This window comes from Ursus americanus, chromosome 8, assembly GCF_024610735.1.
Source record: "Ursus americanus isolate L20-20 chromosome 8, mUrsAme1.1.p, whole genome shotgun sequence".
In the NCBI taxonomy this organism is placed as follows: Eukaryota; Metazoa; Chordata; class Mammalia; order Carnivora; family Ursidae; genus Ursus; species Ursus americanus.
The window spans coordinates 10,087,074-10,112,315 of NC_142134.1; the positions used below are offsets into that span (position 1 = coordinate 10,087,074).

Consider the following 25,242-nt stretch of genomic DNA (forward strand, 5'->3'; position numbering starts at 1 on the left):
TATAGTTTGGGTTTCTATTTAATAGTTGGGTCTCTATTCTTAGAACTCACTTGAGTCATATTTTCATACCTTTACTTTTTCTGAGTTATTTTTAATAGTACTTTCTGAGAAGATAAAAATCTGTGATCCTATTTACCTGCAATTTTTTTATGGTCTCCACATTGAGAGGGTTACTTCTCTGAAGGAATTCCCTACTCCCAAATTTTTAAAACATATTATTCTTGTTGCTTCCTCTAACTTCAGTGAGATAAAATTTTCACCAAGGGAATCCTCTATATCAAATGCTCTGCTTTTAGTGAAACATCTTAAACTCAACAGCCCTGCATTTAGATTCTTAATTATATAAATCTCCACATATAAGAATTTCTGTCAGTTTTTCTTTTATATATTAAATATTTTGTCAAAATCTATTATATATAATAGGGAAGTTTCTATGTAATAAATCTTCAAAGAAAAAGTAATTTTCTTATTTTCTTCCATCTGTGGGTTTGACAGGAGGAAGACAAAGGTGTGGGATAAGAGGTGTGGTGCTTCCTTTACACCCTTAACTCGTTATATAGGTCTGGGGATATGAGGAGAAAGAAAGAAGAGAAAAGAAAAGAAAAGAAAAGAAAAGAAAAGAAAAGAAAAGAAAAGAAAAGAAAAGAAAAATTTGTTCCCTGACTTCAAGATACTCATTAACTGAATCAGAAGGATTATGCTTTCAGTGAATGTGCCTTAAAGTACTTTTTAGTTACTTTCTGCTTTCCCAATTTGTACATTTCCTGTTACTTCCTTTGATAAGAGTGGCCTTTAATATTTCAAAATTTTCTTCATCAAAATTCTTCCATTTTCTCCATTTAGAATTCTGTCATTTTCATATCCATCATGCTCATGACCAATTAATATGAAAAGATGGGTCATTATAAGCATATCTGTAAGACTGGCATTAAAATTTAAACAGGCCTTGTTTAGGCTTCAGAATGCCGTACTTTAACCATTGCCTTCTCCTTAATTCCATTCAAACCCACAAATATTCATGAAGAAGCAAAGCAGCGTGGTAGGTGTGATGAGGAAGCAAAGATAGACGTGTACTCCATTGGATTTTATGATACCAGGTCCTGGAGGAGCCGTAGTCTCCAAGAACCTAAAGCCTAGTAGGGAACACTAAGTTCTGTGGGCAATGGTCCTGGTGAATATATGCTGCTCCTTACAATGATAATAAGGATGAAGAAGTAGTTGGATAAATAGTAATTCATCTTAAAAAATCCAAAGCTGACTAAAGATAGGGAAAATGTGGAGATGTCTTTCAAAAGAAGTCATTTTACAAAATGACCTTAATATCCAGTGTTATTGGGGATGAAGTAGTTCTCATAGGGTTATATTTCCAAACTGCTCAAACTCAGAATCTCTAAGCACTAAAACATTTTTGATATTAAACATTTTGAAGGAATAGCTTTTTAAAATATGTATTTTTCTGACTTCTGAAATTGACCATTACTTTAGTCTTTGTTGCTATCTCAGAGTTATTGTTTAAATACTAATAAATCATAGTATACTACAATTATACCCTCAGGAGCTCTTTTATGACACAGAGTTGTTTTTATAGGAAAAGTCCTACGTTGATAGGATATTTGAATTAGTACCTCTGATTAATTTATTTTTTTCCTGTCTCTTGCCTTGCTAGAAAGTGCTCCTTATGGCTTCCGTCTGTTGTCGATGTGCCTGCCTTGGTAACACCCCATTCAAACTGACGCATTGAGATTTCCAGTGCAAAGGAAATAAAACTAAATAAAACAAAATCTGATAGCATTTTCCTCAACAAAAAAGAAAATAGGCTCCAGATGAGTATTTAAAGGACATCCTTATGAGTAAACTGCAGGGACTTGATGTTCTCTATTTTGCTGCTCAGAGATTTTATGTATTTTCAAATTCTTTGTTGAATTCTGAATAGCGAAGGTTTCAGTTACATCCCATCTGATTTGGATAGGACTATACAGCACTACAGTATCTTTACATTTCCAAATAGTTTTTTGATGAATATCTTCAAACTGGAGAATAATCTTTAAAAGAAGAATAAATGTCTATGTCCTTGTTATGCCAGAAAAGTCAAGCAAATTTAATAATTTGGAATTTGGCATTAAGGAATGTCAGTTGCAAATTCTACCATGGCAAATGCTATAGATCTACTTGCTGAGAAGGAAATAACCTTTACTTATTATATTTTTATCAAACGAGTATATATTTTGCTGTAATGAGGTCAAAAAGATCAAAGACACAAATTCTTAGCACTCCTGCATCAGACTTAGTAAATTTCTAGAGGAAGAGAATAGTTCAGAAAATGCAAACATGTATCACTCTGAATCTAATGCAACTCAAAGAGCTCTCTCTATAATTGGCCAGTGAAGCACTCGAGAGAAATACTGCAGCATTTAGAATATACCTCCATATTCTGAGCAAATGGATCCTTTGGATCACACAATGTTGAAGATATTCGATGGTTGCCACGGAAACATCGCTGACTTATGTTCTGGGGGACTGGAAATGTCTGCCGGATGATTGTTAACCTTCCAATTGACCTTCTTACAAGTTCCTGAACATCCACATCATTTATTTCCTATAAGATAAGAAATGGAAGAATTTGAAATGCTTTAATACAGTAACAGAAACACAAAACTATTAATGAGTTGTTATTTGTAAATGCTAAGGAATTTGTTACTGTAATGCATTTGCTTAGTGCTTAGGACACATCCAGCTGAAAACAATACGTGTTCATTAAAATGATCAACTCATTTGTAAGTGTTGTTTGTGCTTTAAATTATATAATTAATGTCTAAATAATTCTAAATGGAGCAATTGCCTTAAACGCACCTTATTTACAGTAATTTTCTGATGTATTATGTTAACCATTTTAGGAAAATATTTGTCTAAACATTGAAAAAGGTCATAAAATAAGTGGATTTCAAGGTACTTTGGGTACCCAGAAGATAGTTGCAGTATAAGAGGGATATATATTGTTCTTAGCAATGAGAAATGGGGTTTTTAAATAAAGCAAGTAAAGAAAGCAAGAGGACATTTAAAAAAAAATGTTTCCCAATTAATTCTTAGAACTGGTATTAACTCATACATTTCTCTTGGTAAAGAACAGATTAAACAAAGTGTTCATAAAGATGAAACTTTTTATTATACAATGTGAACCAGGATAGATGGATGAAAAAAACCAATGTTCTTTATCCAAATTGATGTTATCTTGCATATGAGTATTTGCCAAACTCAAAGAACATATTTTCTACTTCCTTCCCCCCCACCTCCCAACTCCAGACTTAAATTTTAAGACTTGGCTCAATCATGGATGTAGAAGTAATAAAAATGAAATAATATTTTTATAATATAACATCTGTTCTAACTGAAATTAGTCAGAACAGAAATGATCAGAATAAATTTTAGTTTTAAGGTATTCTTTACTAAAGCAGTTTGTGCTTCATGGTGTCCATTTGGAATGCTTTAAACCAACAAAGCCTTTGCAATTAACATGTTATTGGTTTCAATAGATTCTTATGGCAGCAGAAATAAAAGATTTGACACAAGATAGATTTTGGACTGCAGCGAGTATTTCTCGGTTTTCATTTGAAGAATTATTACAGAACAATGAAGACGAAAAAGACTATTTACAGGTGCAAATTCCTTTCTATATTAATTACATATTATTCTTATTTAAAGCATATATTAGTTTAAAAATTCATTTTTTATTTTTGATCTTTACAAAATAGAGATTTTCTGAAAATAAAATAACACCCGCAATCAGCTGTATCCAGTATAATATCCTGGATTTCTCGTCAATTAATCCTTAATGTACCATAAAAAAATGATTTTTGTCATTTAAAATGCTGTCTTTTTCCTTTAGGTTACATCCTTTCAGTAGCCACCGGAAACACTATGTGGCAAAAAGCAGGTCACTTTTTAATTCTCTATCATCTACTCATAAAGCAGAACTAAACAGTGTCTCATCAACTCCATTTTAAGCCTGAAATTTAACCAGAGATCTTTTAAAAGTAATTAATATTGCTTTTCAGTGACTTTACTTTTTTTTTAATTCCATGTTGTGCAGACAGGAATTTTCATTTAAAAGGCAGTGAGAGATTCTACCACTTTTTTCATAATGTTAACTAAGTTTTGTTATATATGTGGTCTTTTTTTACTTTAGTAATACTAAGATAAAGCAACATTTTGTCAAATAGCACTATTTCTACCTGCCACACCCATGATGAACTACAAATCAGCATGTTAGTATAGAAACTTCCATTAACTCTAATACTAACTTTAATATTTTTGACACAATATTAAGATTCTGATTCAGATACTATGATTCTTTATAAATAAAGAATCAGAGAAATTCCAAGGTCTTCATTAAAAATATTCTTTTTTTTTTCATTTGCCCATCTCACAAAATTATTAAGTATCTGACCCGAAAGGAAACTGATTCATTTAGATTTAGGATGTGCAACAGAATTAATTACAAGTAGCAATAGTCACACAGGAAAAAGAATAAAGTGACCCATCTCCTCAAAAGTAACTATGGCAATTACAAAATGATTCAGAAAATAGAAAAAAGTGTTAGCCTTTTTTTTTTTTTTTGGCTAGGTTTATACTTGTTGGCTATAATGGTGGCATTACTTTCGCCTCCAGGAATGTTCCAGTAATTACTTATTTTCTACATATTTACAAGTAGTTTTTATTATGGTGTGATTATTAATTTAACAGAGTTTACATCTGTATATTATTTATAGGTTGGTATTGATATATTGCAAAACAAATTGAGAATATTATAATTTTAATTTCAACCAGAATTATATAAGTTTAAAACTAAAAGCCATCTAATTTACTTAACCAACAAGGCAGCCTTTTGACTAATTTCTAATACTCCTTATTCACGATATGAATTTATCAATGTCATCAGAAGAAACACTCTCTAAAGTAATTGTACAAGAAATCCACATTTCCTTATGGGAATTGTTTAGATTAATATTCATGAATGATAGAAATTAAAATTATAAATATATATTATTCTAGTATTTAACACCCTGATGATTCTATAAGGAATAATAAAGTAACCTATCATCAGCCAAAGTCTTTAAGTGGACTATTTTCAAGCCCACAAAAAGGGATAGTTACCTTTTATAGGTTTCGAAAGCTGAAGTTCTCAGGTGTCTAAGCAACTAAACTATATCTGAGGAAATGTCAATTTAAATTGAATATATTTTGCCTATTATTATTTTGTGATGGGAAAAGGAAGTAGTTTTCTGGGAGGAAAGAATCTGCCATTCTGAATGAAGTTAACAGACAGTTTGTCTCAAAAAATTCACTTGCAGTTTTAGTTTTGACACCTGATCTCAAAAATAGTTCGATAGTGATATGAAAACTTGATTAGGCAGCTATTTTATATTTACAGAACTTTACTTCTGCATTTCAAAAGGTGCATTTCAAGATTGGCAGATGCAATGTTATGTAAACACTGCAAGTCAAATGAATACTTCATCTATTAAGATACGCTTTTAAATGAAAAAAAAAATCCACCAGTAAACTTCTATAATAAAACATGAAACTACTGTATAATCTATTAGAATCTATATTGTTCTAAGACTCCGAACTTTAAAAAAAAATGTATAAACCACCAGATTTTAAAAAATAACCACATAAAGAACCAGTTCAAACACTCACTGTCCCAAACCCCCAGTATCACCAAATTACGCTAATCTCTATAAAGATATACAGAAATTTTCTGAGTTTTAAAGAATTTAAGAGGCTAAATAACAAAACTGTTTGTCCTTTCTGCATTCTTTATATGAATGAGTATATTTGTGAAATAAGAATTAATAATGCAATAAAAATGAAAAAAAAGTTTTATTGTACCTAACTTTTCTCTATACTTCTTTAGAAGTAAGGCATACAGTCTTTATTTTTTCCAAAAAATAATTTATATAGATAATCAAAAATTACTAATAATCAAGTCAAAATATTCAAGAAAATATTCCTTTTCACTTTGTCATAATAGTTTAGTACAAGGTGAACCCTGAACTGTGTAAGAGAGAAGGAAGAAGAAAACTAAAATACCTGGTGAGGATACAGCTCCATCCAGAAACAGCCACTTCCCAGAACAAATCTTTTAGGAGAACTGAATCACTCCCAAATCTTTGTAGTGTATCAGCTTACGTTTAAATTAATGAATTCCGGGGAAGCAAAGACTCTCAAAATCCATTAGGTCAGATGCCAATCTACACTATATAAACAATTTCGGAGAAGAGATCCTCTCTTCTTTTCCTTTATTTATTTATTTTTTAAATCTCTTAGCATCTAACAAAGTTTCTGGCTCATAGCAGGTATTCACTAAATGTGGACAAATTTAAAAGTGAATGAATAAAAATAAGAAAAGTAAAAATAAAAAATAAAAAATAATGCTACAATAAACATATGGGTGCATAAAAAAATGAATGAATAAATAAACAAATGGCAGGACTTTACCAAATTATCCTCAAAAGATAGATACCTGAAATTTTAAGTGTAGAAATGGGGATGCTTTCATAACTTCAACACTATCAAATAAACCAGATTTTAGTAATGCCATTAAGCAGTGTACCATGTAGTGTAGTTTGAAAAGATTATGCTTTTTTTTTTTTTTATTTTATTTATTTATTCGACAGAGATAGAGACAGCCAGCGAGAGAGGGAACACAAGCAGGGGGAGTGGGAGAGGAAGAAGCAGGCTCATAGCGGAGGAGCCTGATGTGGGGCTCGATCCCATAACGCCGGGATCACGCCCTGAGCCGAAGGCAGATGCCCAACCGCTGTGCCACCCAGGCGCCCCTGAAAAGATTATGCTTTTTGTTGTTGTTTCTGCTAATGTTTATATTCTTCATGCTTTAGCAAAGATGATCCTTGGATGCTTCCACAAAGTTTAACATTAATGTGAAATAATTACACAAACATAATGTTGAAATATGGAACAAAACCAACTGTAGGCTATATACCAGCAGGAAATGCAGCAGCATGGCAACTTTCTGCTTGAGAGATTAGTAGTGAGCAGTTCAATTAATCACTAAACTAGGAAAAATGAACAACATCCTTTACACATCTAGTCTTTTTTAATCTAAACAGCAACTTCTCCTTAACTGCAATACTCAATTGCAGCAATTAACTTAAATTATTTAAACGAGAAGGGCACCAAAGGTCAGGTTCAGTATTATCAGAGAATGGAGGGTGCTTATAGCATGATGCTTCTTACATCTCTAAATAGTGCATATCTTTCTATCCCAATTTCTAACTTTTGTAAAACTTAAATAAAGTGCTAGGCCATCTGCTTCACGACCCTGAGGGGATGACAATACTTATATGGAAAGACTGTTCTGAGCTGGATTCACTGATTGTAGGGGGAAGATAAATACCATTACCAACTACTAACATATGATTGATTACACCATATGAGTTGGCACAGCCTCTCGTTATTATAGCACACTTAATGCAAATGAAAAAAATATATTGTTTTCAAGTTTGTACATCAATTTGTATCATGATGCACGATGCCAACTTTGATTTATAGCACCTCTCTAAAAAACTATTGGTGCGACAGATTAAATAAATGTTTGCAGCCCATTTTAAAATTAGCAACAAAATAGTAGCTCTGCAACCAAACTAGACAGATTCATGTTTTCCCTGTTCAGTCAAATGGGCATTTGCATAGTGTTAGATTTTTGCTGTTGTTGTTACTACTTTTATAGTTTGTTAACTTCTTAGAAAATTTGAGAAATCTATGTTTCTTCTTTTATGGAAACTAGGATAAATTTGATTTGTTCATTATAAATTTGTACAAACAAGTCATAAATGAAGTAAAGATAGTGAGAGTCAAGTTTCCGAAGGCATATTTCAGAGAAAATGAGGTAACCAAATGGAATCATTTAGAAGAATGTTGACTGCAGATATATGGATAATGATTTTTTTCTTAGGAATGGAAATACAGAAAACATGTTTGAACCTAGTTTAGATAAAAATAATAAGAAATATAAATTGTAGGCTGTGAACATCAGATTTTTCAGAAGCTAGGTAGTACTGACCTGCCCAAAAGAAATGACAGCTCTGCTGAAGGACTAGTAAGAAGGGCTGCATGTAAAAAGGACACAAGGATTTCAGTAATGGTAAAGGTGAAGTTATAAATAGTTATGACAGCTTACAGTAGAAAATCCAAGTGTGAAGGGGGAAAAAAAGAATTGTGGTTTTCTATATACTTCTAACAATTAGGGAGTTATTTGCTGGTAAGATTGCTTTGTTTGTGTGGATTTTTATTTGCAAAATAGTGGCCCAAATTACTGAACATCTGTTTAAAGACAGCATTTTCCTTCTATTTTACGAAAGAAATTTAATTGTACATTTTAAAAGAGTCCTAATGTTTATAAAATCTGTACTAAAATAGAAAGTGTTATTATTTCCTTAATATTCATCACTAATTAAATACATTCTAGTCTCCTCAGACTTCTGTATGATATGAAGGAGTGGTTTCTTCCACAGCACAAACAGATACACAAGCAGTAGATAGATGACCGCTGGTGTTCCAGGAGCTCTACTTGGGTTCACACTTCTAAGATTCAGGCATGTTTTTAGAAGATAAATTGGATATGGCACACACACACACACACACACACACACACACACACACAAGTAATTCAGGAATCCCCTATGTAATATTATCAAAGAATAGAAGAGAATGGACATTTTCATTTAATGATTCTAAGTATTAATTGGTTTAGTTAATCCATTTCTCTAAGGAGGCAATAAATCACTTTTTCCTAGCTAGCTCTATTGATACAAACAAGTAAAATGACTCCAGCTTGCTTTTTACCAAGAAACCTGTGTAGTCTCTTCCCCAGCAGAACTTCAGTATACAACAAAAATGAAAAACTAAGAGGACTTTTTATTTCAAAGAATAGTAATCTAGAAAATAATTAACCTAAGGACAAAAATTAATGGTATAAATCATTTCCATAAGATTAAAATTGAGGTAGCAGAAATTTTAAAAATAATCTATAAGGAGAATTATGTTTAAAAAAAGTTTAGACTGGAAAAAAATGTTTTTAAACTCATTATCACCACATAATAGTTGTATAATATTTGTTTAATTTACTTGACTCACAGATGCCATGCTGAAAAATACAAATTAAAACATCTAATTTGAAGTTATCCTGAAATTTACTAAGATTTCCTTTTCCTTTCTCTTTATCCTGATATTAGTCATTGTGGATAGAAAATAGAGAGGTATTAGAAAATTAGAAGGTATCAAAACTTCATTAGAAAGCAGACCTCACACATACATATTATCGTCAGTGGGGACCTCAGAAAAATACATCTTAACTTGACATGAGAAATACAACAAAAAATCATGTAGCCCTAAAGTTGGGCAGGCCCAGAACTGGCTTATGAGATGTTTTGTGTCTTTACACTGAACTGGAAAGAACCATGAGAGAAAGTTCAAGATGGTGGCATAGACAAGATACAGAATCAATCTAAGTGTCCACCGATACACAAATGGATACACACACACACACACACACACACACACACTAATATTATGCAGCCATAAAAAAAGAATGGGCCTGTGCTATCTGCAGCAACATAGATGGACCCAGAGGGTATTATGCTAAGTGAAATATGTCAGACTGAGAAAAAACATATAATTTCACTCATATGTGGAATCTAAAAACAAAACACCAAAACAAACACCAAATAAATAAACAAACAAAAGGCAATATCAAACCTATAGAGAACAAACTGATGGTTGCAAGAGTGGGGTTTTGGGAAAATGGGCAAAATGGGTGAAGGGGAGGGGAAGATGCAGATTTCTAGTTATGGAATGAATAAGTCACAGGATTAAAAGGCACATCATGAGAAATATAGTCAATGATATTATAAAGTGCTGTATGATGACAAAAGATAGCTAGACTTGAGGTGAGCATAACATAATACTTGTTGAGTCACTATATCATACACCTGAAACTAATGTAACATTGTGCCTCAACCAAGTTTAAATGAATAAATAAGTAGGTGGTATAGGAATATCTTGAATTCACCTTCTCATTTGGACACACTGAATCAACAGCTGCATATGGAACAATCCCTCTGACAAAGTACTGGAAATCAGCTGAGCAGTTCCTCCACGACCAAAAATAAAAGAGCCACATCAAGATGGGTAGGAGAGGCAGAGACGTGGTCTTGCCAAAAATCCCACCCCCAGCATGGTGACACACAGTTGAGAGGGATTTCACAAATACAGAGCTTCTCCCTGAGAAGCAAGGGGTTTACATCCCACCACAGGCATTCCAAACCTTAGGACCTACAATGGAGAGATAAGCTCTCCAAGTGTCTGGCTTTGAAAGCCAATGGAGCTTACATCTAGGAGACCCAAAGGGCTGTAGGGAACTGAGGCTCAATTTTTAAAGGGCTTGCACACAAACTCATTCACCTCAGGACCCAGTGCAAAAGCAGCAGTTTGAAAACCACCTAGAGTATATACGAAAGAAATTCATTTGTTAATCTTAATGCATCTGCCAGAGGGGCAGGGATCTGTTGGCCTCTCTATGGGAATGAAGGTGCTGGTGGGCACCATATTTGCACTGTCACTCTACCTTGCTAGTGTTGGCAGATGTGCCCCAGCCCTCTACTCTCTGTGGTCACATTAAAGCAGGCAGGCAAGCCCTAGCTTCACACTCTCCCATGGCCCTGTAAAATCCAGCAAACACACACTGTCCACACATGAGACAACCCTTGAGCAATTGGCTCTGGGGTCCAGGGTGGCTTGCGTTTCTGGGATCCATGGGATTGAAACAATCAGAGAGACAGTTCTTGGCAGGCTACCATCCCCAGGCCACAGCACAGAAAGCAGATTGAAACATCTATATCTTCCAAAAACAAAAACATAAATAAAAATAAAAAGAAAACACAAAAACAGAAACAAAACTATTTTTCTTATCCTGGAATTTCAGCCAGAAGGGCAGGCTTCAAGATTGTCACACACCCAGAGGCTACATGGGCCAGAAGTTGCCATCTTTGTGCTCACCCTTGCCTCACTACAGCTTGCCGGGACCTTCAAAAAGGGAGCTTATACACTTGTCTGGACCCCAATTTTTACAACTGTCAGCAAGGGAGCACCTTTATATGGACTGGTCTGGAGGTCAACAGGGTTTACAATATATATTTGCATCCTTTTAAAATTGGTGCCTGAGCATCTGGCTTCCAATCAGCATGAAACTAGGTGCCAACTGGGATCCCTCCCTTTGGAATACTGCCAGAGTTTGACACAACTTCAACAATTGGGACTGATCAAGAATAAATCTGGTTTCTTAGACATTCACAAAGGTTTCGGAGACAACCAAAAGCTAGGGCAAGGTTGAATGAAGTTTCATCTTCTACACAAAGCAACTCATTCAAGACTGGGAGAGAAAGCTATTTTTCCCAATACATAGTAACAAGCATAGTCAAGCAAAAGGAAGAAACAGAGGAATATGTTCCAAACAAAAGAATACCATAAAACCCCAGAAAAAAAAAAAAAAAACCTTAATGAAATAGAGATATTGATAAAGAGAAACTTGATAAAGAGTTCAAAGTAATAGTCATAAAGATGCTCACCAAACTCAGAAGATGAATAGTCACATCATCACTAGAAGAAGGGTCCCAAGATGGCAGAGGAGCAGGAGACCTAAAGTTCGTCTGGTCCCAGGAATTCAGCTAGAGAGCTACCAAACCATTCTGCATACCTATGAACGCAACTGGAGAACGAAGAAAAGAGTAGCAGAAACTCCATGAACAGAAAAGCGACCACTTTCTGCAAGGAGGGGAAAAGATGGCGGAGGAGTAGGAGACTCTTTCTCAACTGGTCCTGAGTCGAGCTGGATAGGTACCAGACCATCCTGAACATCCATGGAATCAGCCTGAGATGCAGGAAGATACATCTGGATCTCTACAAACGAACATCTCCAGCGCTGAAAACCGAGGTACAAAACAGGGAGCCGTGAATCCGCGCACAGATATCGGAAGATAAATGGAAGGGGGAGGGAGCAGACGCACTCGGGCGCCGGGAAGCAGTAGCCACTTGCACTGGGGAGCGGGCCGGACTCGCGGACCAGCACCCGCGAGAAAGCTGACTGAGACGGTGAGCCCGGGAACGCATGCGACCAGACTGAAAACCAGAGCTCTGGAGCACACACTCAAACTAGACTGAAACTGAGAGCTCGGGAGCGCGCGCAACCAGACTGGAGCCCTAGAGTGCTCACTGGAACTGGACTGATACCGGGAGCTCAGGAGCGCAGGCGCAACCAGACTGAAAACCAGCTCTCTGGAGTGCACGTGAACCATATTGAACAGGGAGCTGGGGAGCGTGCACGGGAACCGGGGGCTGCTGGTGGTGTTAGAAGCACAAAGGACAGAGACGTGCCAGCCCTGGAAGTGAGGGCTGGGACACCGGCTGTGGGGCACACATCCTGGGACACTGCAGGATTTTTAGCAGCACCGGCAGAAACAGAGTTAAAGTGGCCAAGAGAGCTCAGTGGAGAGCGGACTGCGATCTCTCTGTTCTGAGACAAGGCTAGGATTCGGCCACTGCTGCTCTGACTCTCAGAAGAAGCACAGAAAACAGCCAGGGAAAGCCGCCAGAGTACAAAAGACCAGAAATACCGGCTCATATTATGCCCATCCCCATGCCCCCTCACAGGGGAGGGGGCAACTCTACCCAAACAGCGTTGCCTGTATATCAGCGTGGCAGACCCCTCCCCCAGAAGGCAGGCTGAAAAATCAAGAAGCCCACATCCCTAAGGTCCCTATAAAACAAGAGCACACTGCCTGGGTACTGGTCAATAATTTGGGCTCTGGGCATCTCCACAATCTCTCCTCATCAGAATGACGAGGAGGAGAAATCCCCCCCCCCCAGCAAAGAAAAGATAAGGAGTCTGTGGCCTCAGCCACAGAATTGATGGATATGGATATAACCAAATTGTCAGAAATGGAGTTCAGAGTAACAATGGTCAAGATGTTGTGTAGGCTTGAAAAAACTATTAATGAAAATATTAACGAGAATATAGAATCTCTAAGGGCAGAAATGAGAGCAAGTCTGGCAGAAATTAAAAAAGCTATGAATCAAATGCAGTCTAAACTAGACACTCTGAAAGCCAAGGTAAATGAGGCAGAAGAATGAATTAGTGAATTGGAGGATGGGATGGTAGAAGAGAAAGTTAAAACAGAAACTTCCCTCAAAAAAATCCAATCTCAAGAATGTAGATTATGGGAGATAACTGACTCAATGAAATGTTCCAATGTCAGAATCATTGGCATCCCTGAGGGGGTGGAAAAGAGAGAGGTCTAGTAGAGATATTTGAACAAATTGTAGCTGAGAACTTCCCTAATCTGGCAAAGGAAACAAGCATTCATGTCCAAGAAGCAGAGAGGACCCCTCCCAAGGTCAATGAGAACAGACCTACACCACGTCACATCATAGTGCAATTCGCAAATATTAGATCCAAGGATACAGTATTGAAAGCAGCCAGGGGGAAGAAAATCCTTATGTACAGAGGCAAAAATATCAGAATAATGTCAGACCTGTCTACAGAGACCTGGCAGGCTAGGAAGGGTTGGCAGGGTATTTTCAAAGCTCTATCTGAGAAGAACATGCAGTCAAGGATCCTTTATCCAGCAAGGCTGTCATTCAGAATTGATGGAGAGATAAGGACCTTCCAGGATCGGCAGAAACTCAAGGAATTCGTAACCACCAAACCAGCTCTACATGAGATATTGGGGGGTGCTATAAAAGTAAAAAGGCCCCACGAGTGATACAGAATAGAAATTTACAATATATAGAAACAAAGACTTCACAGGAAGTATGACATCATTAAAATCATATCTCTCATAATCACTCTCAATGTGAATGGCCTAAATGCTCCCATAAAACACCAAAGGGTTGCAGATTGGATAAAAAGACATGACCCATCCATTTGCTGTCTACAAGAGACTCATCATGAACCTAAAGATACATCCAGACTCAAAGTGAAGGGATGGGAAACCATTTTTCATGCCAATGGACCTGAAAAGAAAGCTGGGGTAGCAATTCTCATATCAGACAGATTAGATTTTAAACTAAAGACTGTAGTTAGAGATACAGAAGGACACTATATTATTCTTAAAGGATGTATCCAACAAGTGGATATGACAATTATAAATATCTATGCCCCCAACAGGGGAGCAGCTAGATACACAAGCCAACTCTTAACCAGAGACATAAAGATAGTAATACGTTAATTGTAGGGGACCTCAACACTCTGCTCTCAGCAATAGACAGATCACCTAAGCAGAAAATCAACAAAGAAACAAGAGCTTTGAATGACATACTGGACCAGATGGACCTCATAGATATATATAGAACACTACACCCCAGAACAACAGAATACTCATTCTTTTCGAATGCACATGGAACTTTCTCCAGAATAGACCATATACTGGGTCACAAAACTGGTCTCAACTGATACCAAAAGACTGAGATTATTCCCTGCATATTCTCAGACCACAATGCTTTGAAACTGGAACTCAATCACAAGGAAAATTTGGAAGAAACTCTAACACTTGGAAACTAAGAACCATCCTGCTCAAGAATGATTGGGTAAACCAGGAAATTAAGAATCAGTTTAAACAATTTCTGGAGACCAATGAGAATGAAAACACATCGGTCCAAAACCTATGGGACACTGCAAAGGCAGTCCTAAGGGGAAAATACATAGCCATCCAAGCCTCACTCAAAAGAATAGAAAAACCTAAAATGCAGTTTTTATATTCTCACCTCAAGAAGCTGGAACAGAAGAACAGGCCTAACCCATGCACGGAAAGGCAGGTGATCAAGATTAGAGCAGAGATCAATGAATTAGAAACCAGGAGCACAGTAGAGCAGATCAACAGAACTAGAAGCTGGTTCTTTGAAAGAATAAATAAGATCGATAAGCCACTGGCCAGACTTATTCAAAAGAATAAAGAAAGGACCCAAATTAATAAAATTATGAATGAAAGGGGAGAGATCATGACCAACACCAATGAAATAGGAAGTATCATCAGAAACTTTTATCAACAGCTTTATGCCAATAAGTTAAACAACCTGGAAGAAATGGATGCCTTCCTGGAAACCTATAAACTACCAAGACTGAAACAGGAAGAGATTGATTATTTAAACAAACTAATTATGAAGAGATTGAAGCAGTGATCAAAAACCTCCCCAAAAACAAGAGTCCAGGGCCTGTCGGATTCCCTGGGGAATTCTACCAAACATTCAAAGAAGAAATAATACCTATTCTCCTGAAGCTGTTTCAAAAAATAGAAACAGAAGGAAAACTACCAAACTCATTCTATGAAGCCAGTATTACCTTGACCCCAAACCAGGCAAAGACCCCATCAAAAAGGAGAATTACAGACCGATTTCCCTGATGAATATGGATGCCAAAATTCTCAACAAGATCCTACCTAATAGGATCCAACAGTGCATTAAAAGGATTATCCATCGAGACTAAGTGGGATTCATCCCTGGAATGCAAGGGTGGTTCAACATTTGCAAATCGATCAGTGTGATAGATCATATCAACAAGAAAAGAGTCAAGAACCATATGATCCTCTCAATTGATGCAGAAAAAGCATTTGACAAAATACAGCATCCTTTCCTGATTAAAACCCTTCAGAGTATAGGGATGGAGGGTACATTCCTCAGTTTCATAAAAACCATCTATGAAAAGCCTACAGCGAATATCATTCTCAATGGGGAAAAGCTGAAAGCCTCTCCTTTAAGATCAGGAACACGACAAGGATGCCCACTCTCACCATTATTATTCAACATAGTACTAGAAGTCCTTGCAACAGCAATCAGACAACAAAAATGGGTAAAAGGTATCCAAATCAGCAAAGAAGTCAAACTGTCTCTCTTTGCAGATGACATGATACTCTGTACAGAAAACCCAAAAGACTCCACCCCCAAACTACTAGAACTTATAGAGCTATTCAGTAATGTGGCGGGATACAAAACCAATGCTCAGAAATCAGTTGTATTTCTATACACGAATAATGAGACTGAAGAAAGAGAAATTAGGGAATCCATTCCATTTACAATAGCACCAAAAATCATATGTTATCTCGGAATTAACTTAACCAGAGACATAAAGGATCTATATTCTAGAAACTATAAATAATCACCAGCCTATCGCAACCCCCACCCCTCCCCTCTGAAGCCCTCAGTGTTTCCCAGAGTCCACAGTCTCTCATGGTTCATTCCTCCTTCCGTTCACCCCTCCTTCATTCTTCCTTTCCTTCTCCTACCGATCTTCCTATTTATTATGTTCCCTAAATGAGTGAAAACATATGATAATTGTCTTTCTCTGCTTGGCTTATTTCACTTAGCATAATCTCCTCCAGTCCCATCCATGTTGCAGCAAATGTTGTATAATCGTTCTTTCTGATGGCTGAGTAATATTCCATCGTATATGTGGACCACATCTTCTTAATCCAGTCATCTGTTGAAAGGCATCTCGGCTGCTTCCACAATTTAGCTATTGTGGACAATGCTGCTATGAACATTGGTCTGCATATGGCCCTTCTCTTCAGTACGTCTGTATCTTTGGGGTAAATACCCAGTAGTAAAATTGCTGGATCATAGGGTAGCTTAATTTTTAACTTTTTAAGGGACCTCCACACTGTTTCCAAAGTGGCTGTACCAACTTGCATTAGAATCTTACACCATGCACAAGAATTAACTTAAAATGGACTAAAGATTTGAATGTAAGACCTGAAACCATAAAGGTCCTATAAGAAAACAAGGTGGTTAAGCTTTTAGACATAAAAGTCTTGGCCATGACTTTTTGGATTTGACTCCAAAGGCTAGGGCAACAAAAGCAAAAAATAAACAAGTTAGGACTACTTCAAACTAAAAACAAAAGCAAAAACAAAACAAACAAAACGTCTGCACAGTGAAGGAAACCATCAATAAAATGAAAAAGCAACCTTTTGAATGGGAGGAGGTATTTGCCAATCATATATCTGATAAGGGGTTAATATCCAAAATATGTAAAGAGGGGCACCTGGGTGGCTCAGTCAGTTAAGTGTCAGATTCTTGCTTTCAGCTCAGGTCATGATATCTCATGGGTCATGAGATGGAGCCCTTGTCAGTCTCCACACTCAGTGGGGAGTCTGCTTGAAGATTCTCTCCCTCTGCCCCTCCCCCACTCGTGCTCCTTATCTCTCTCTAACGTAAATAAATGAATCTTAAAACAAAAACCCCCAAAATATATAAAGAACTAATACATCTCAATAGCAAAAAAAAAAAAAAAAAAAAAAAACTAAAAATGGGCAGAGGATCTGAACATTTTTTTTTCCACAGCAGACATATAGATGGCCAACAAGCACATGATAACATGCTCATTATCATTAATCATCAGTGAAATGCAAATCAAAATCACAATGAGAGACTACCTCACACCTGTTAGAATGGATATGATCAAGAAGATAAGAAATGATAAGTACTGGGGAGGATGTGGAGAAAAGGGAAACTTTGTACAGTTTTCGTAGGAATGTATATTGGTACAGCCTCTATGGAAAACAGTATGGTGTTTCCTCAAAAAATTAAAAAAAAAATACCATATGATCCAAAAATTCTTTTCCTGGGTGTGTATTCAACGAAAACAAAATCACTAATTCAAAAAAGTATAAGCACCCCTCCCATTTTATTGCAGCATTATTTACAGTAGTCAAAATATAGAAACAACCTACGTGTCCATCAATGGATATATGGACAGACACACAGACACACAGACACACACACACACACACACACACACACACACACACACGGAATGGAATACTACTCAGCTTTAAAAGAGATTGAAATCTTGCCATTCACAACAACATGAATAAACCGTAAGGGTATTACGCTAAGTGAAGTAAGACAGAGAAAGACAAACGCCTTATGATTTCACTTCCATGCGGAATCTTAAAAACAAAAGAAATGAACAAACAAAACCAAGAAAAACTAATAGATGCAGAGAACATATTGGTGGGTGCCAGAGGATTAAGATGGGGGAAATGGGTGAAGGGGATTAAGAAACACAAACTTCTAGTTATTAAATAAATGAATCATGGGGATGTAATGTACAGCATGGTGACTACAGTCAGTAATATTGTATTGCATATCTGAAAGCTGCTAAGAGAATATTCTTAAAAGTTCTCTTCACAAGAAAAAAAGACTAACTTTGTATGGCTACATATGATAACTAATTGTGGTGATCATTTTTAAGTGTATACATATATATGTAAATATATATATATATATATATATATACACACACACACACACATATAATCTTTGTGTTACACACCTAAAACTAATATTGTGTAATATGTTAATTATTTCTAAAAAAAAAGAATGGTGCTAAAATTCTATCAATGTGTAGAAGACACAACTTGAAGACACAATTTTTATTTTTCTGTGTAAAATCATTTACCCTCTATGAAACTCATTCCCTCAAAGCTACATAGAATGTTTAGTACTCAACACATTAACATGTGAGAAACTTCTCTGTGAACTTTAATATAATCATTATTGTAGTAGCATTTATTGAATATCTTTTGTCAGCATGTTAAGAGTATTTGGTAATATCTCATTTAATTTTTATAATGAGTTTATAAAGTAAATGTTATTATACTTACTGTACAAATGACACAGGGTGATTATACTATACATTCATAGTAACACAGCTAACAGATAAATAATACATTCTTTCTATTCATAACTAATAGATATGATACGAATACTAGGTCTTGTTGAGGACAAATTCGTATGATCTCATTATTTGTCTGTGACTGACTGCTCATTGTCCTTTCCAATTCCAGCTGGCAGGTGCCAATGGAATGATCTATTTCAGAGTTCTCATATTGTAATATATCTGTAATCTTATGTATTATCTTTACAAAAATCAATAAACTTTCATAAGGCATTTGACAACTTGATGGATTTTCAAATAGTTGTATTTCATCATGAAAGGAAAAAATATCTATTCTTCTTTATTCATATTCATATGCTGAACTATTTAATCCTCGTGTAAGGGAGGTGGATATAAAAGTTCTAGAAACAACATTAAAATATAAATGGAACACAAGTACTCCACTGGGAGGAATTCACTTTGCTTACAAAGAAGGACTGTACTTTGTATAAAGATGATTTCCCGAAGTAGTCAGTGTATGCCAACGGAAAAGACTAAAAGATACTCAGTGGGAAGACAATCTCCATTTATTTTATTCATACTAAGCCATTTATAATTTTTTAAAACTCCTTATTCTATTTTTACTTAGCATCCAGTCAGGAAGCGGAAAGTTTACTTTGTGTTCTTTTTCCTCTTAGGATTCCAAGGCCATAGGAAATGTAGTGACTGACTAAAAGAAAACAGGACCCAGGATTGACAATAAGGTTTAGTTGGTGTTACCTCATTTATAATGATCCAGTGACAGTCAAAAGCAACCAAATTAGTCTCCACAACCTAGAACAGAAAACAAACCAGCTATCAGTCAGCATTAATAGTGAAAAACAAACCAAACCAAATGAATATACTTGAAAATGGCAAAAAACAAAACAAAACAAAACAAAACAAAAGAACAAGCCATATCACATGTTAGAAAGATCTTTGTTATTAAATTAAAGATGGAAAACTGTTAGCTGAACACCATAGAAGCATTTGTATTCGACATGCAGATGCACTGTAGACTTGATAATTAAGTTTGAAAATAAAATTCATCACAAGCCTAGAAAAACAGGTTTCAACTAAAAAAATAAATACTACCACATAGTGATTTAACTGGGAGTATGGTTCAAATCACATTTCCTATTCCAAATAAACTTTGATGGCTTTCTATTATCTAAGTACATATCCCTCCACAATCTGGCTCTAACTTAACATTCTTATCTTCTGCTATTTCCCTGTGTATATGCTTGCTATTTTCTTAAAGTAAACTGCCCTGTGTTCTGAAACACTTTGTGCTGTGTTCTCGAAGAAGATCCAGTTGTAAAATTATTTAAATGTAAAAACTAAAAGCAATAAACATTATATTATCATTAAGTTATGGGTGGGTAACTTCAATAGCTTTTAGCTTGCTAACTACATAAACACAAACAATTTATGCAAAAGGAAAAGCAAACAATATATAGGTGGCAATCTTGACTAACTTTGAATAAATTGATTCTAAATGATTCTTGGCTTGGGCTAAAAAGTAAGCTGGGGAACACACACGTGTGTGGAGTGTGTGGGTGTGAGTGCATATAGTAGGGGTAGCTTTTGTATCACTTTCAGTTCTATCCAATCTTGTACATATTTTAAGGTATGTTCTTATGATTCATGCCATGGGGCATACAGGCATATAATAGTTGAGACTGTTTTATAAAAGATTATTCTCATATTTTCAGCAATAATGCCCAAAGATTGGGTTTTAAGTGAAGATGCTTTCTAATAACTATCAAGGAGTGGTTATAATATGGTGATTGTGTTTTGCTGGTTATTCTTTCTCCAACTGAGAAATGACTGTTGAAAGATGCACTGAGTCATAAGAAATACAATTGGAAATATATTTCTTGTATGATATAATGTTTTCTGAAAGGATATAGTTACTTTCAGAATCTTTGTTTTTTCTTTTAATTTTGGTATAAATTTTGTACTATTTGAATATGTATCACATTGGTCCTATGAATTTACTGAAGTGTATAGCTAATACATTATCATAGAAGTGAAGATATGTTATTTATTTTTAAGTTATATCATTATTATCATTTTTTGAAATATATATATATTTTCCATTTATATGTGAAACAATGCAGAAAATATATCTCTGGCAGTTTTCAGTTTTAGAAATCACTTTATACCATTACTGACAGCACTTATTTCTAATTTAATGATTATGTTTCTTTAATAATCTTAGACAAATCATCACTAATTTATTAGCAATAAAAAGTGTTAGACAATAAGCAGGAACTCCATAAGAATTTAAAGAAATACAAAGCAGAGACTCTGATCTAAGGAAAGTAGTTCTCCAGGTAAAACAGAGAGAAATATATATATTTTTTTAAAGCCCATGACTAAAAAAAGCATGACCAAAATACGGAAACATCAAGAATTCAAAGAGAAATGAAAGCCAAAATATAGATTGAAAGAACTACTGAAAGCAATTATCAGAGGTAAAGCGAGGAGATGACTTAGTTATGTTAAATTGTCTTCATTTCAATAATCTGTATCATTTGGACAGATTAGGCACCATTCGGGATCTAAGAACTCTTCATTAACCTGTGGACCTTTTAAGTGAAAAGTTGTCTTGTACAACAGCACTTATGAGAGAGGTAGAAGGTAAAGGTTACAATGGTAACTTACTGATAATTTGTCTAGACCATTAGTCTTATTCATCTTTCACACTCTGACCTGAAATAAACTTTCAGGCAAAAGCATGAAACAGTAGAGAAGCACAGGCTCAGTCTTGTGTTCAGTAGAGGAGAAGGGCAAGTATCTCATCAAGGCCACATTTTTTTTTTTTTTTTTCCTAACCCTACCACCCTCCTCTGCTTAGGGTCAGCAGGGAGATTATTTTCTTTCACTCCTGTCTTTAATTTCACTCATGAGTATGAATACATAAGACATTTCATAGTATAATTTTGAAACAAGGAAAAAGACTATTAGAATATCACTGCAGATAAGGAAACAAATCATTTACTACAATAGCTTGAGTTCTTGGAACAGACCCTATTCTTCCCCTACTACCTGATGTGGTATTGTGCTAATCCAGAAATACTTGACACATTATATTTTGGGTCTACTTGTTAGAGTAATTTAGCCTATTTTATCTAATGTAATGCATTTTATTAATCTTAGTTATGCAACTTTTACTAACCTTAATAAATTTTAATAAACAGCTCATGAGAGTAATTTTAAGTCCTGTAATTTTCTAAAGGCATGGTTTCAAAACCATGCAATATTTGTTGGCCTTTTCACAAATGTTGAATATTCAGGACTTTTTTTAAGAGCTCAGTATTCTTTGGGGAAGGAAAACAAATTATACCGGAAAGGTACTTAAGAAGGAAAAGGTAGACATGTCTGTCCCTTTAATTACATACCAAAATACGTATACACAACTCAAATCCATGTATTAAGGGGGCACCCTGTTATTAAGAAACTTTGAAATTTTTTTATTGCTATGTTGTACACAAAATGTTAATGCTTCCATTCATCATTTGAGGAGGAATATACTTTCCTTAGGTTTATGTTAACATCTTTATGCATAAACAATGAGCTGGCATGAGTTCTCCGATTTTTTAATAATTGAATGTTACTAAAAGTAAGTGTGAAAAAGCCATCAATTAAAAAGGTAACTGATCTTTGTAATCGAAGGAGCATCTAGTAAGGGGCATAAAAAGACGACAGGCAGTTGAACAGCCTAGACTTTGGAAACCTGGCAGGCTTTGAGTTCTTTCACTTAAATGACTAGAATAGGTATATTGTACAGATAAAATAAAATCTACTACCATGCCTATACTAACGTACAGCGTGTGTGTTTGTGTCTATATGTATCTCCTTCAGAAAGGTAAAATTACAGCAGAGTTAAAAGAACGAAAGGAATTACAATGTGGTTTATGCTTTCCACATATTATCACATTGAGCTAATCAACATTCTTAGGAGAGACACATATAAATAAAAAAGAAATTCACAGCTATCTGTGTGGATAACAAAAGCCAGCTAGATATTGTAAAGCCAAATCAATTCATCTGATAATTTTTCTATTTTTTATTAATATTAATCCCTTCCAGTCTCAATCTCAGGGACTAGTGGCATTACTAACTTGAAGGACTGAATTACTTCAGGATAAAAGATTAAGAAGTGATTGTAAGACAGCCTAGAATTTTTTAAACCTTTATATTTATTTCCACAGTTACATGAGAACTCAAAGTGGGAAAACTATTTCCTTTCCCCATCTTCCTTACCTAAGTATCTCATCTCCTCTTTCAGTAGTAAACATGTTTGAAGCCGTGAAAGGGATTGAGCAATTGATTGAGTTTTTTCCTTTTTTCACTGGGAACCTATTTTATGTCTGAGCACATCGTTGTTATAGTTGTGCGTTCTCATTCTGTGGATTCTTACAAATGTCTAGCAAGTTAGTAAACACTAATTGTATCTTTTAATCCAAAATTTCAAGGAATTTTAGATTGTTATGAAATACTGAGGATCCTAAAAATTAATAAATATTTTATTATCATAATGACAAGAAACACTCCTCAAAAGTTCATTTTATGCTGGAGCTATTAAGTCAGCATTGAGCTTGGGCAAGTCAGCAAGGAAAAAACTATCCAATGCGGACTCCTGTATGTTTGGTTATCAGGATAATAGAAAGGAAATATGGATTTTCCTCGGTAATCTGCTCCTCTCCTACTTACCGCATGCTTCTCTCTTATCACTAGACACGCGTATATTAATCGTGTAAAGGAGCATGGTGCATGTGCATAGAGTTGCTTCAACACTGATACAAGGTAACATAGTTACAACAAATGAGACTAGCCCGCCTCCCAGGAAGCTGAGCTTATTTTAAGGGAATTGAGCAAAAAAGGGGGAAAAAATCAAGCCCTGTCAGGAAGACAAGCGATGAGTAAGGACAGACCATCTGTCACTGGCAGGAACTTTAGAACTTCTGAATCTTTAGAAAAGCCTGACAATTTATCACCATGTCTTCCATCATTTGTCCTCAGATCTTTAGATGTGCTAAATATAAGACAATCGGAAGCAAAGAAATTGCCAGAGCATGTACCTCACTGGTAATAAATGTGGAACAGTTTCTACGTGCACAGAGGACAATTTAATTGACTAAACAATAACAGCAACATGCTGTTTTTCACTCAACCTTGTGGCTTAACTAAATTAAACTTGTTCCCTTTGCAGGATGTACTAAGTATTACACGTCTATGCAAAGGGTTCCAGCGCTCTGTGCACCTGCAGCAGTGAGGATTTCAGGTGTTTACTTCCTATTCCTGTCTATTCCAAATCTCCAGGTGGAAACATGCCTGGGGAAGGACCCCAACAGTTATGCTGGAACAAGTGGCCGGAGAAATATTAAGAGCTACTCCTCTTCTGGCTTCACATCTACAGCAAGACTGTAGCTTATATCAGTATTTCTAGAACTATATTCTGTGGGATACTACTTCCACTAAAATTCATAAGCATTCTATACCAAGTAGATTTAGAAATGCTAGGTTAACCAAATTAATAGATGTCATTACTGCATCACTCCTCAAAGCTCTGAGCAGGTTAATATCAATATTGAAATTAATTAATATAAAATTCATATTAATATGAATAATATTTGGGGACATATGGCTTTAGACCTATGAGTGTGAGCTCTAAAGTAAATGAGTCAATGCCTCCGTTTTCTTACAGTGTGACTTTGAGCAAACTATCAACCGTATAAGCCTCAGTTTCCTCATTTGCAACTAGGATTAACACTAGTGCCTACATAAGAAAATCATAGCGAAGCTTAAATGCAACAATGGCAAACTCTCAGTAAGTACCAACTCTTCCGTTTTAATTTATATGCTTTATGGAATTCCAGGAGAAGGTAATTGGAATCTGGCATATTCCAAATTGATCTGACTGTGGGGAAACCAATTTTCCTCACTATAAATCCTATGGGATCAGTACTTTTGGGGAAATGTAGACTAGAATCAATGTTAATTTAGCCACACGTTCCTAAAAGTTCTAAAATTTTATGGAAGCACCACAAGGAATTTTCTAATTTTAAAATCATGGTCTTAAAATAATCCTACAGAGAGGGTGACTTAACAGAGGACATTTCCCATAAAACAATAAAAAATACAGAAACGAAAGTCAACTTACCATATTTTATGTAAAATTCAAATGCATACATAATAGTTTTGGCCAAATAGTGATACTTGTTCTTTTCTCCTTTTAATCTTTTTCTTCCCTTTCTAATTAAACAAAAAACTAAACGAAAACAAACCATTATACTCTCCTCCAATAAAGTATAAAAAGGGAATATGTTGTATATAAAGTTTATAGCATATAGTAGATACTTAGTAAGAGATCAATGGATTTACAGTCCAAACCCCACATCCAGTGTCCTGCGTATCATATATGATGAAACTGCACTACCACAAAATTCTGCTAAAAGAAATTCAAT

General features: G+C 35.4%; 1 protein-coding gene across 2 annotated transcripts in view; it reads right to left on the bottom strand.

Annotated features, from left to right (window-relative positions):
* GRID2 (glutamate ionotropic receptor delta type subunit 2) overlaps positions 1–25,242 on the bottom strand; it is a 1,348,780-nt gene that overhangs the window by 492,899 nt on the left and 830,639 nt on the right. For both annotated transcript variants that reach the window (XM_087863984.1, XM_045791965.2), the window contains exons 5-6: positions 19,508–19,561; positions 2,423–2,596 (exon numbers count right to left, since the gene is read on the bottom strand). In XM_087863984.1, the coding sequence (XP_087720110.1) occupies positions 2,423–2,596; positions 19,508–19,561 (228 nt within the window). The remainder of the gene's footprint in view (positions 1–2,422; positions 2,597–19,507; positions 19,562–25,242) is intronic.